Source organism: Mizuhopecten yessoensis, unplaced genomic scaffold, assembly GCF_002113885.1.
Source record: "Mizuhopecten yessoensis strain PY_sf001 unplaced genomic scaffold, ASM211388v2 scaffold5283, whole genome shotgun sequence".
In the NCBI taxonomy this organism is placed as follows: domain Eukaryota; kingdom Metazoa; phylum Mollusca; class Bivalvia; order Pectinida; family Pectinidae; genus Mizuhopecten; species Mizuhopecten yessoensis.
Window position 1 is genome coordinate 77,661 of NW_018405971.1, and position 15,062 is coordinate 92,722.

A 15,062-nucleotide genomic window follows, 5' to 3' on the forward strand; every position below is an offset into this window, starting at 1 on the left:
AATAATCATATCTATCATGTGCCTGGTTCATGTCTAAACAATCATATCCATCATCTGCCTGGTTCATGTCTCAACAATCATATCCATCATGTGCCTGGTTCATGACTAAACAATCATAGCTATCATCTGCGTGGTTTATGTTTAAACAATCATATCTATCATGTGCCTGGTTCATGTCTAAACAATCATATCCATCATGTGCCTGCTTCATGTTTAAACAATCATATACATCATGTACCTGGTTCATGTCTTAACAATCATATCTATCATGTGCCTGGTTCATGTCTAAACAATCATATCTATCATCTGCCTGGTTTATGTCTAAACAATCATATCTATCATCTGCCTGGTTCATGTCTAAACAATTATATTTATCATCTTCCTGGTTCATGTCTTAACAATCATATCCATCCTGTGCCTGGTTCATGTCTAAACAATCATATCTATCATCTGCCTGGTTCATGTCTAAACAATCATATCCAACATTTGCCTGGTTCATATCTTAACAATCATATCTATCATGTGCCTGGTTCATGTCTAAACAATCATATCTATCATCTTCCTGGTTCATGTCTAAACAATCATATCCATCCTGTGCCTGGTTCATGTCTAAACAATCATATCCATCATTTGCCTGATTCATGTCTAAATAATCATATATATCATCTGCCTGGTTCATGTCTAAACAATCATATATAGCATGTGCCTGGTTCATGTCTAAACAATCATATATATCATGTGCCTGGTTCATGTCTATCTAAACAATCACATCTATCATCTGCCTGGTTTATGTCTAAACAATCATATCTATCATCTGACTGGTTCATGACTATCTAAATAATCATATCTATCATCTGCCTGTTTCATGTCTAAACAATCATATCCAACATTTGCCTGGTTCATATCTTAACAATCATATCTATCATCTTCCAGGTTCATGTCTTAACAATCGTATCTATCATCTTCCAGGTTCATGTCTAAATACTAATATCTATCATGTGCCTGGTTCATTTCTATCTAAACAATCATATCTATCATGTGCCTGGTTTATGTCTATCTAAACAATCATATCTATCATATTCCTAGTTCATGTCTAATCAATCATATCTATCATCTGACTGGTTCATGACTATCTAAATAATCATATCTATCATCTGCCTGGTTTATGTCTAAAAATTCATATCTATCATCTGCCTGGTTTATGTCTAAAAATTCATATCTATCATCTGCCTGGTTTATGTCTAAAAATTCATATCTATCATCTGCCTGGTTCATATCTAAATAATGATATCTATTATGTGCCTGGTTCATGTCTAAACACTCATATCTATCATCTTCCTGGTTCATGTCTTAACAATCATATCTATCATCTGACTGGTTCATGTCTATCTAAATAATCATATCTATCATCTGCCTGGTTCATGTCTAAACCATCATATCTATCATCTGCCTGTTTCATGTCTAAACAATAATATATAGCATGTGCCTGGTTAATGTCTAAACAATCATATATATCATCTACCTCTTTCATGTCTAAACAATCATATATAGCATCTACCTGTTTCATGTCTAAACAATCATATCCAACATTTGCCTGGTTCATATCTTAACAATCATATCTATCATCTGCCTGTTTCATGTCTAAACAATAATATATAGCATGTGCCTGGTTAATGTCTAAACAATCATATATAGCATGTGCCTGGTTCATGTCTATCTAAACAATCACATCTATCATCTGCCTGGTTTATGTCTAAACAATCATATCTATCATATTCCTAGTTCATGTCTAATCAATCATATCTATCATCTGACTGGTTCATGTCTATCTAAATAATCATATCTATCATCATCCTGGTTCATGTCTAAACAATCCTATCTATCATCTGCCTGGTTCATGTCTATCTTAATAATCATATCTATGTTCAAACCATGGGGAGTCAATCAAAGTACTGAAAGTACTCCAGACACATGCTTTCTTGATGTTGCAATATTTCCATAGTTATATATATAACATTTTAGGAAAAACGAACACAATACAGTCAGTTGAGATGCAGGATAAACACCATTTAAATTTGATGAAAATCATGTGAACGAATATTTACTCTTATCTAATGTCTGTGTTGGCAATAGTCTAAAATGTATTTTCCCTCCAAGGACCAACAACAAGTACTGATTCAATGGGCTCTGCTTCTGCCATAAGTAAAGAGTTGACTTCTGAATGAATAATTATATGACTGTTGCAATATCTCCTTAGTGCCTATTGGTAGAGGGTGAAACATATATTTCCTACAGACCAGCAGCAGTGCACGTGTGTCAGAAATGTCTTTAGGTCAACAAGGATTTTGCCATGGGTCGTATGTCAGTATACACCTCTTCGTATGATTATGTTAATGGTAACAACATGAAACTTAAATCAATTTCTATATCCCCCCTCCGGGGACTGGTGGGGGACTAATTAACATTGCGTCATAAAACAACAATCTCACTGTAAATAATTATTGTAATTCAATTTTATGCAAAAAATAGGGTAGGCTTATGAAAGTTATCTTTGAGTTCATACTTTTCTGACAATCAAAATGGTATTTTCTAATTACGTACGTAAACTAAGGGTATAGCATGGAATCAATTCCACAATAAGTCAGTCAAGTGTATCGTGTGCTATCATGATATGTGCTGAGGCAACAGTTAATCACAGACAATGTAATCTGTTTGTACACAACATTTACCAGTCAATCTCCGCTACCATATTTGGTGAGGTGTACAGTATGTCACGTGACCTGGTTGACCAATGGTCATTCAGCCTAAAGGGATAGCCCCTATTGACAACGTCTTCAGTCAGTTCAAAGCAGTCTCAGCACCGATCAGCACTGACTGTTTTTGTTTCTCTAACCTTTAATGTTTTTTCTGCCAGTTTAACTTTCAACACTACCTTCTTACGAGGTTTAGTTTTTATTCTACATAGCCTTGATTTACAATGCTAGGCTGTTGCGTTTATGTAGCGTTTGTCCACGTGCTTTTGTTGACATTTTTCACGAGGGATTTTGTGTCAAGGACGTTTCGTGTTCCTTGGAACTTACAAGGAGTACATCGATTTTCTGTTAACTGTTTTCATAGCTTCTGCCTTCTAACTTCAAGTTTATTCAAGAAAGCCTTGATTTTTGATGCCAGACTAGTGTTTCCGAACCGTTGCCCACATGCTATTTTTGTCATTTTCACGTGTGATTATATTGTGTCAAGGACGTTCTTGATCGTTGGAATTTACAAGGATTACAAGGATTTTCTGCACTTCGTTTTTCTGTGTTTTATAAATTGAACCTTTCATAATTGGATCGGTAGTTTGGACCTCTGAACAGTTTTAGTTGATCGAAATGTGTCAGTAGAACGTGTCTTAAGAACCACGAAAATCATGGCGCCTAAAAGGAAACAAACCCAAGCAGCGCCGTACAATCCCGAACTCATGAAACATTGGACGTTAGCTAGGTTGAAAGCTGCCAGTCAAGAACAAGGGATAACGTTTGCAAGTAATGCATGAAGGTTTGCTTTAGTTAAGCTGCTTCGGGAGAAACTGGGATCTCCCGAAGAAACTGGGTCACTTCCGCGTCACTTCCTTTCTCCCCGAGGTGTGCTATCCCAGAGTTCCGTGTGTGACGTCAGCCAAGATGGCGGCCCCCATGACAATAACAACATAGCATCGATCCTATCTACATTGGCCTGTATCTATGCTGACCAACAAAGTGGACACACTTCAACACAAATTAAACACTGTCATTTCTCTGGATACCACTCAGCTTGCAAACAAACTTTCAACCCCAGATCGGCCGTACTACCCAGATGTTAATTAACTCACCAGAACCTGCTACCAGCAGTCGTGATTTCTCTCGCGACCGTGACACTATGGAGTATTCACTGTCAATGGCGTATTGAAGATTCCACAACTCTGCACGGAACCCGCCCAACTGCGCAGCAGCGGGTAGTGGCGCCCAATTGGAAACGCCGGCTACAAACACCACGAGGACAACATTTGGATATGCTGTCCACACCCGGGGCCTGCTCCTAGTGGAAACTGTTTCTCAGCCACTTCGGAACAGCATCATAACAGGTAAGGATATCAATTTAGCAGTGCTCCCCCTCCCTTAATAAAGAGGTTCAGGGGACAGTGGTATTCAGGAGGCTAAGCCAGATCATAGACCTTACCTTTAACCGAACACTTAGCCTCGGGGAGTTCATCCATGTGTAATGCCTTTCCCCATAGACGAGTAGAGCTAGACATGTACGAGAGGGACTTAATTGACATGGCTTCTCGCTTCCAAGGTTCTGGCTTCTATGAGGACCATTGCCAGTTTTCTCTCCGTGCAGCAGCTTACCTACGATTCAACAATGTTTGTGTTGACTGGTCCGTAAGGGACAATACCCTCTTTAGCAACATTTTTACCAACCGACAGGCCAATTCCTGTTGTTACTGTGGCAGCTCCCTTCATTTATCTGCATTTCGCCCTGCTTTTCCACCGAACCAAAGTGCTCCAATTAACAGCAATTCAAACAAAACGTCCACCAAGGACCGTGTTTTTGGCAACGCAGTTGAAACCCATGGCAGACCAAGGATGTGTTATGACAGTAAAGAAATATGCAATAACTTTAACGGCGAAAGGGGTTGTCAAGTGCAATCTTGTTCTAAATCACATGTGTGTTTATCGTGTAAAAGCAGTCATCCTAAAGTCAACTGCCCTTTAGAGAGAAATGTGACTCAACACAGGAAGAAATGATAGATCGACTTAGTGGCTACTACACCAATGTGTATTGAGACCCTCAAATGTGAACTGCAATCTCATCCTAATAAAAAAAAATCTATGTTGACTGAGGGTCTGTCTCAAGGTTTTCATACTGGGCTCCGATAATTACCTGGTCAGTCTTTTCAGTGCCGAAACTTACTCTCAGCTTTAAAAGACCCAGCTGTAGTTTCTGATTTAATTCAGAAAGAAAACGCTAAAGGTTTTGTAATAAGCCCTTTTGACTCTATTCCGTTTGTTACCACTAGAGTAAATCCTATTGCCATTGCTGTACATAAATATTCACAGAAGCGCCTAATTGTTGACATGTCTGCTCCTCACAATGACCCAGATAATCCTAGCATGAATAGCCTAATAGACAAAGACAGTCATTCGTTGAAATATGTGAAGATTGATGATGCTATAACTTTGATTAAATGTCTGGGTCAAGGCACCTTGCTCATGAAAACTGACCAGATGCTTTCAAGCTTTCACCTATTAAACCAGAGTTGTGGCCCTTACATGGTATTTCATGGGAAGAGAAGTTTTGCTTTTTTTATAAGACTTGTTTTTGGCAGTAGATTAAGTCCTAAACTTTTGATAACCTTTCGGAAGCTATTTGCTGGATTGCTCACAATGTATACAATATAGACAATGTATTACACTTGCGTGATGACTTTTTATTGCTTGAACCCTCAACAAAAGACGCAAATGCAACCATGGAGAAGTTTTTAAATATTTTTCATAGATTATTTTCCCCCTGATTTTCTCCAGAAGCTACACTCTATGGCACCTTTTGAGTTGTACCCTATAGTGCTGTCATGTGTTTTGTGGGGGCATCTGTGGTGTAGAAAGAGAATCCTTTTTTACTGTGATAACTTGGCTACTGTGGAAATTATTCATTAAGGGAGATCTAAGATAGCTAGCATTATGAAGCTTATGAGACGTTTGACTTTTCATGCTGCCAAGCACAATTTCGCTATCCATGCCAAGCACATACCTGGTAAGCAAAACTCTACAGCTGATGCTCTTTCTCGTTAGCAGATGACCAGATTCCGGGAACTGGCACCCTATGCAGACCAGCAAGCCACACCTTGCCTCCCCATGCAGGAGCTGATGATAGCTTAAGTGCAGACCTCGCTCATTTGTGGGATCATTCTCTCAACAAGTCAACACTTGCCATTTATAAGTCAGCACTATCGTGTTTCCTGTCATTTCTTGCCATGCGCTGCCTCGTGGCACCTTGGATTTCAGGAACTCTTCCAGTGATCTCAGAAGTCTTTCTGTTAGCTTTTGTGACTTTCTGCCAAGCATCTTTAAATTTTAGATTTGATACAATATCAAGCTGCACTTGGCCGGCAAACGCAGAACATTCCTTCTGTACATAGACTCCTTATTACTTTTCCTATATTTTCAAATTTATGCACGGCTCTTATATACATTTGTATCTGTAACCTTCGTTCGATTTATACCCCCAATTCATTATATGCTTGTTGTTATATCTTTCCTTTTTGCAATCATAACCAGTTTGTGTGCCTGCCGGGGAGCACCCCCTTTAAGTCACATGCATTTTTTAATCCTGGTTTACGTTATGGTAATCTAACATAGTTTTAGGGTAGGTGACTATAGGAGCGTGTTTAGCTAGTCAGAGTATAACTGTGTAAAAGCCTGTTGGGGATCGCCCTGTAAACCATGTTCTTACTTATACTTTGAACACTCAGGCACCGGGGTCACTTGATGCCTGCTTGCAGGGCCGCCTGCTACCTTCTCGCTCCACAGCTTGGGATCGCTCTGGCCTTCGGGACCACCCCACAACTTATTTTAGTCACCAGCTTGATATTTTTTATTTTTTTTTAAACATTTCACCCCTGTGATTGAAAGTCGAACAAAGTCATTATGTTGAAAATTTTTTATAGCCTTTCATCTCAGGATGCAACTTGCAAAGTATCAACATCCTGGGACCCATGGTAGTTCAGAAGAGGTCGTTTAAAGATTTTAAACAAATTTGACCCCTGTGACCTTGAATATAAGTCAAAGTCATTCACTTTAACAAACATAGTAGTCCTTGATCCCAGCATGCTACTGACTAAATAACAACATCCTGAGCCTTTTGGTTATTCAGAACAAGTTTAAATATTTTGAATTTATTTCCTCCTTGTGACCTTGAATATGATTCAAGGTCATACATTTAAACAAACTTGGTAGCTCTTGATCCTAGTATGCTACTGACTAAATATCCTCGCCCTGGGCATTTTGGTTATTGAGAAGAAGTTGTTTCAAGTTTTTAACATATTTGACCCCTGTGACCTTGAATATGGGTGAAGGTCATGCATTTGAACAAACTTTGTAGCCCTTCATCTCAGCATGCTACTGGCCAAATATCATCACCCTGTGCATTTTGGTTATTCATCAGAAGTTGTTTAATGTTTTTCACATATTTGACCCCTGTGACCTTGAATATAAACTTGATAGCCCTTTACCCTAGCATCCTACTGACCAAATATCATCACCCTATGCATTTTGGTTATTCAGAAGAAGTTGTTTAATGTTTTTAACATATTTGGACTGGACTGGCTGGGGGCATAGGCGGCCCCCAGATCGTAAGTAGGCAGACTGCACGTGGCGGCCATATTTTTTTTGATAACCTGAATAATGTTACGTAATCCGTGATGCAATGGCTTTTGAAACATGGACGAGGAGCGTTAATCATTTTGGCGCCAAATTTTATAAATAGTACATGTTTTTCCCAGTTTGACAGCAACAATACATTATTTACTTTTACAGGATAATTACAATATTTCAATTTGATAACTATATCCCTATTTAAGTTTATATTTAAAACTGTCGGAGCATTGTTGTGATAAAATTTTGATTTTTTTTTTTTTACTTTATGATAACAGGTAGTTAAACCTGGTTAATTTCATAAGTAAAGTATTTTTTTCTTTAAACTGAAAAATATATCATCGATTTAAAAATTAATCAATAATTGGTCAAAATAAATACCTTTGGTTGGAATGTTATTATAATTTATTTATCCTCAGTCATTTATTCATTTATTTCTATGATGATATTCTTGGGGGGAAAATGCTGAAGTATTTGCTAAAATTATCCATTTTCTTGAGGTCGATTATTTTCTTTTGAGGTATTGAAAAAATTAACGATAAAGAAAAAGAAAAGGGCAAGAAAATGAGCAATAATAATGCAATGTCAAGATTAAAGTAATGTTATTTATTTAGAATTAACAGTTAAACTTCATAAATTATTATTTGTTTACTCTTGTTAAGAGTTTTCTTTATCATATTGGCTTCGTGCCAGATTGATGTGTTGTGACGCATAAATGTTTTGCAGCGCCGCGCTTTGATGGAAGGGTTAAAAAATAGATGCCATAGCGCATCAAAAAAATTCTGGGCAGAACACTGAGTGTAATACAAAAACAGTTACAGAATCATTATTCAAGAAATGAAAATATTAAAATCAGAAAAGCTTGCTACGCTCGGAATGAACCCAAAACATAATATATTGACTTCAACATCAAGGTGACAGTGCGTCAGAGACGTGGACTATATATATTGACTTCATACGAGCTTGGGGTGATACATAATATCATTCTGGAGTTTCATTTGTATTGCACACTTTCTATGTCGGAACAAATAAACATGTTATTTACTGATTCAGAGTACGTACCTTGCCACGCAATCTTTACAAATGCATTCAGTTCACACGTCAATATACTCGATGATGCAGTCGGCATAGTACCGTAAAATGAGTGCCAATCGGCCATCGAAGGGATGAGTGCTCAGGGATTTCATGCCCCAGACAATTCAATAAACTTTTGCCCAAAATATTTCCTCTGTTAAAAACATATTACCTGACTACCTGCAACACTTGAAATGTATTTGCAAAGTGCAATGTCCTGCATTGCACCACAAGAGTCCGAAATTCTGTTAGAAATTAATGGAAGGCATGCTCGTTCTTCTCAAAATTTGTGTCAGAAAATGTCGGTAGGTTAACGGAGCCATGTAACAGATTATTTTAATCAGATTGGCCCAATCATTTCCATTTCATACATAGTCCTACAGTGTATTTTAGATAGCAATTAACTACCGATCTAGTCTGTGACTATACTGAAATGGACAGAATATTTTGGAGAGAGTTTCTTAATTCTGACGGAAAGAATAGTCATATTCAAATCGTCAGTGGTATAATTTCAGGTTATTTGTGGTAGTATTTTTTGTGATAATAAGCAAAACGTAAGTGACCCAAACATTGTGACGGGAACTGTGTACTGTAGTTCCACTTCGGGGAAGTGTGTGGAAAGCACAATTTCAGCAAGCAGAGCTTCGTAAGAAATTAAATCAGAATATTTTGTTTTAATTGTAAACTCACAAAATACATTCAATGTAGTATTTTTCACATACATATGGCTAGTTAAGAAAGTATTGAAGTGAATACTTTTTCTGCCTATTAGTTGGCAAACCACAAAATGGCGTCACTACGGTATGAATGAAAATGCTAGGGTTGCTGCCAAAAACATTTGCATATGAATGAAAAGTAAATGAATGACATCCATATAAGGAGATATCAGTTTCCATATAAGGACAGAGATACCATATAAGGTCAAAGATGGCGCTAGTGTCAAATGTGCAATTTCCCGTTAAGCAAACTTCGTAGCATGTTACCTAACGCATGTGTCAAAAACCTGAATTGCATGTCAGTTAATAGCCAAAGGGGGTGATGGAGAGTTGTGGCTTAAAACTGTAAAATTGAGGATATAAGCTGTGAATTGGGTTGAGATAGCAACTATGCTTCACAAGAAGATTTAAATGAAAATGTTATAACAATAATGTTGATAAGAGACAAAACTACTACATTATTTCTTAAACAGTACAGGTGATCGTTTTGTGTGTTGTTAGGTTGTACATACCTTGTATGTGAAGGCCCGCCATGGTAGATGTGCCACAGACTTCAACTATGGATTAAAACAAATGTTTGTTACACCACAAGCTCACAGCAAAGTACTTCAGACTAATAACACCAATACTGTTTTTCTTACTTGCTGTCAAAGGTAATTTTTCAGTTTCTTCTTTGTAGTCATAATGTTATCATGTCCCAGGAATAAAATCTCTGCCTCCGTTATACTGAATGTCAATATACAGTCCCAGGAATAATCTCTCTGCCTCAGTTATTTTGAATGTCAATATACAGTCCCACTAATCAACTATCTGCCCCAGTTATACTGACTGTCAATATACAGTCCCAGGAATAATCTCTCTGCCCCAGTTATACTGAATGTCAATATACAGTCCCAGGAATAAACTCTCTGCCTCAGTTATACTGAATGTCAATATACAGTCATAGTAATAATCTCTCTGCCCCAGTTATACTGAATGTCAATATACAGTCCCACTAATCAACTCTCTGCCCCAGTTATACTGAATGTCAATATACAAGTGTAACCTTACCTTGTAGGAACAAGTGTGACCCTACCTTGTAGGAACAAGTGTGACCTTACCTAGTAGGAACAAGTGTGACCTTCTTAGTAGGAACAAGTGTGACCGTACCTTGTAGGAACAAGTGTGACTTTACCTAGTAGGAACAATTTGACCTTACCTTGTAGGAACAATTGTGGCCTTACCTTGTAGTTTACAAACAGCTGAGGTAGCATAAACAGAAATCCAAATGCATACACTCCTGAAGTAGAAACAAAATAAAACAGATTAATTCCTACACAAGACAATGTATGAACATCATCAAAGGGAGATAACACTTTCCTAGCTTCAAACACTAAATATTTACATGTATTATCTGTTTTCGTATTTTTGCATTAACATGTGCAATGACTCTGGGGTGCTAAATTATTAAGAGTAGTGCTAACAATTTGGAAAAAAAAATTACACAAATTTTCAATAACAAATATTTAATTACAATTTTTTTACGTATTTCAAAGGAAATACATTCCTGTGTGCTAATTAACCTGATCATGTTAGTGTATGACAGTACATCTCCAGGTGTTATGATCACAAAGAAATACCCCTCCAGTCTTTAACCATCTTAATGATGGTAATGTAACCAAGAATTGAATTTGAATTTACGACGAACAATTTTACTTTATTTGTAAACATTGTTTGGTGAAAATAAGCCATTTCACACTACGTCACATGGTATTGACATTACTTCATGGTCATGTGTTTTACACGAAAGGTTTTACCACGGACAAAAAATAATTTCAGATTGTCTACCTGTATGTGAAAAGGAATAAAATAGTTAAATCAAAAATGAAAGTCAGATACACTTTAACTTACCATTCACAAGACTTTGAATACACCAAGAATACCAACTGAAATAACATCAATGGTAAAGGATTAATTGTGAAATAACATCAATGGTAATTAAGGATTAAGTGTGAAATAACATCAATGGTAAAGGATTAAGTGTGAAATAACATCAATGGTAAAGGATTAAGTGTGAAATAACATCAATGGTAAAGGATTAAGTGTGAAATAACATCAATGGTAAAGGATTAAGTCTGAAATATCATCAATGGTATGGGATTAAGTGTGAAATAACATTGATGGTAAAGTATTAAGTGTGAAATAACATCAATGGTAAAGGATTAAGTGTGAAATAACATCAATGGTAAAGGATTAAGTGTGAAATAACATCAATGGTAAAGGATTAAGTGTGAAATAACATCAATGGTAAAGGATTAAGTGTGAAATAACATCAATGGTAAAGGATTAAGTGTGAAATAACATCAATGGTAATTAAGGATTAAGTGTGAAATAACATCAATGGTAAAGGATTAAGTGTGAAAAAACATCAATGGTGAAGGATTATAGTGTGAAATAACATCAATGGTAAAGAATTAAGTGTGAAATAATGTATTGACAATGTTTTAATACAAACAAGAGGCCAAATGGGCCTGAATCGCTCACCTGGTATTAATCTCACATTTGTAATCTTAAAAGTGGACTAAAATACAACTACAGGCAGAATATCAGTGTTTGATTCATAAGAACCTATCAAAAGATTTAAACATGACGCATGTGACCTTGAATAACGAACAAGGACATTAGGTTGAACAGAGTTTATAGTTTTCCAACCCAGCATGCTTCTAGCAAAATATCATTACCCTGGACCTTTTGGTTATACAGAAAAAATCATTTAAAGATTTAAATATATATTGACCACTGTGACCTTGAATATGGGTGAAGGTCATTCATTTGAACAAACTTGGTATCCCTTCATCCCAGCATGTTAATGGCCAAATTTAAGCACCCTATGCCTTTTGGTTATTAAGAAGTCATTCAAAGGTTTTAAACATATTTGACCCCAGTGACCTTGAATATAAGTGAAGGTCATTTATTTGAAGAAACTTGGTAGCCCTTCATCCCAGCATGTTACTGGCAAAATATCATCACCTTAGGCCTGTTGGTTATTCAGAAGAAATTGTTTAAAGATTTTAGCATATTTGACCCCTGTGACCTTGCATTTAAGTTTGGGCCAGGTGAGCTAAATATCTTACCTTTTATGTGGTGTGTAGAAGAGAGAATACACTGCTCCACATATACACAGCGGCAGCAGTAGATACAACAGGTACTTCATTGCCTGGATCAATAAAACATGTCTTTAACATCAAAACATACCAACAACAAGAGGCCCAATGGGCCTGAATCACTCACCTGATATCAATATCACATTTGCAATCTTTGGTAGCCCTTCATCCCAGCATGCTACAGGCCAAATATCAGTAAACACAGTCTTTTGGTTACTGAGAAGAAGTTGTTTGAAGATTTAAACACATTTGACCCCTGTGACCAATAAAGTGGGTCAAGGTCATTCATTTGAACAAATTTGGTAGCCCTTCATCCGAACATGCCACAGGCCAAATATCAGTACCCTGGGCCTTTTGGTTATTGAGAACTCGTTTTAAGATTTTAACACATAAGACCCCTGTGACCTTGAAAGATGGTCAAGGTCGTTTGTTTGAACAAACTTGGTAGTCCTGCATCCCAGCATGCTACAGGCCCAATATCAGTACCCTGGGCCTTTTGGTTATTGAGAAGAAATTGTTAGAAGATATTAACACATTTGACCTTGAAAGTGGGTCAAGGTCATTTGTTTGAACAAACTTGGTAGCCCTTTATTCCAGCATGTTACTGGCCAAATATTAACATTAAGACATTAAGACATTAAGTTACACAGACTTTATAACCTTTCATACCAGCATGCTTCTGGCCAAATATCATTACCCTGGACCTTTAGATTATTCATTTTTTTTAAAGATTTCAACATATTTGACCTCTGTGACCCTGCAAATGGGTGAAGGTCATTCATTTGAACCAACTTGGTAACTATTTATCACAGCAGGTCACTGACCAAATATCATCACCCTGGTCCTTTTTGTTATATAGAAGATATTTGCAGTTTTCAACATATTTGACCCCATGTGACCTTGAATATAACTCAAGGTCATTCATTTGAACAAACTTGGTAGCCATTCATCCCAACATGTCACTGGCCAAATATAAAAACCCTGGGCATCTTGGTTATTCAGAAGTTGTTGTTGAAAGGTGGTAGACATATTTGACCCCTGTGACCTTGAATATAAGTCAATGTAATTTATTTGAACAAACTTGGTAGTCCTTTATTCCAGAATGTTACTGGCCAAATATCATCACCTTAGGCATCTTGGTTATTCAGAAGAAGTTGTTCAAAGATTTTTAACATATTTGACCTCTGTGACCCTGAAAATGGACAAAATTCATTCATTTGGACAAAATCGGTAGTCCTTTATTTTAGCATGCTTCTGGCCAAGTATCATCATCCTATGCCTTTTGGTTATTCAAAAGAAGTTGTATTAAAGGTTGTAGACATAGTGGACTCCTGTGACCTTGAATATAAGTCAAGTTTATTATTTGAACAACATGGTAGCCCTTCATCCCAGCATGTTACTGGCCAGATACCATCACCCTAGGCCCTCTTGGTTATTCAGTAGAAGTTGTTTTAAAGGTTTGAACATATTTGACCCCTATGACACACCTGACACTCCTGACACTCCTGTCACACCTGACACTCCTGACACTCCTGTCACACCTGACACACTTGACACTCCTGACACTCCTGTCACACCTGTCACAGCTAAACATGCTTTGGATGCTACCATAACATAATGTGAAATCCAAACATAATATGTTCTTCCTTTTACAACCTGTGGTATGTAGAGGAGAGTAACATGGCTGGCATTACAAGATAAATCTACTGTATCAATGTCAGAACAAAGACACAACGTATACTTAGCATGCCAGTGTGTATGTACCTCAGAGTCAAATGCTGCGGTCTCTTTCTCTTGTTCCGATGTCTTACCAATCTATGTATAAAGAATGGATTATTACACAAACAACCACAAATATTTAAATACAATATGTACCTTATAAACATGCCATGTTTAAAGCTGAACACATTAAAAACATTACTGGATAAATTATGAATTAGATTACTTTTTTGAAAAAAAAATATTGACAGTTTTACAGTGTTTTTTGCATCTTTAAGACTGAATCAAGGTTTTTTCAAGGTGTAATATCATCAATGTTGAAGTCCAAAGGAATAATATGGTGACATCACAAATCACAGCAAACTGGTGGATTTTCATTATATTTCCAGTCAAAATGTTCACAAAATTTTACCTTGTTCCCATAACATCTGAATTTAATAAAACTAAATGAAGCTAGTTTTATCAAAAAACAAGAGGCCTAATGGGCCTGCATAACTCACCTGGTATTAATTTCACACTTGTAATCTTAAAATCGGACTAAAATATAGCTACAGGCAGAATATCAGTGTTTGATTCATCAGAACCTATTAAAAGATTTAAACATATGACGCCTGTGACCTTGAATGTCGAGCAACCACATGAGGTTGAAAGTGGGTCAAGGTCATTCATTTGAACAAACTTGGTAGTCCTTCATCCCAGCATGGTACAGGCCCAATTTTAGTACCCTGGGGCTTTTGGTTATTGAGAAGAGGTTGTTTGAAAATTTTAAGACATTTGACCCTTGTGACCTTAAACTGGGTCAAGGTCATTCATTTGAACAAAATTTGTAGCCCTTTATCCCAGCGTGCTACTGGCCAAATATCATCAGCCTGGGCCTCTTGGTTGACGACGGACGGACGGAGGACAGACGACGGACGCCGCACCATGCCATAAGCTCACTTGGCCCTTAGGGCCAGGTGAGCTAAATATCAAATGTAATGTGAATTTTGGTGATTCTCTAAAACAAACTTCATATTAAA

At 37.0% G+C, this 15,062-nt stretch overlaps 1 protein-coding gene across 3 annotated transcripts in view; it reads right to left on the reverse strand.

Moving 5' to 3' along the window:
* LOC110450529 (cleft lip and palate transmembrane protein 1-like protein) overlaps positions 1-15,062 on the reverse strand; it is a 76,345-nt gene that overhangs the window by 12,078 nt on the left and 49,205 nt on the right. For all 3 annotated transcript variants that reach the window (XM_021498090.1, XM_021498092.1, XM_021498091.1), the window contains exons 12-16: positions 14,089-14,139; positions 12,295-12,377; positions 11,072-11,106; positions 10,405-10,460; positions 9,694-9,738 (exon numbers count right to left, since the gene is read on the reverse strand). In XM_021498090.1, coding sequence (XP_021353765.1) covers positions 9,694-9,738; positions 10,405-10,460; positions 11,072-11,106; positions 12,295-12,377; positions 14,089-14,139 — 270 coding nt within the window. The remainder of the gene's footprint in view (positions 1-9,693; positions 9,739-10,404; positions 10,461-11,071; positions 11,107-12,294; positions 12,378-14,088; positions 14,140-15,062) is intronic.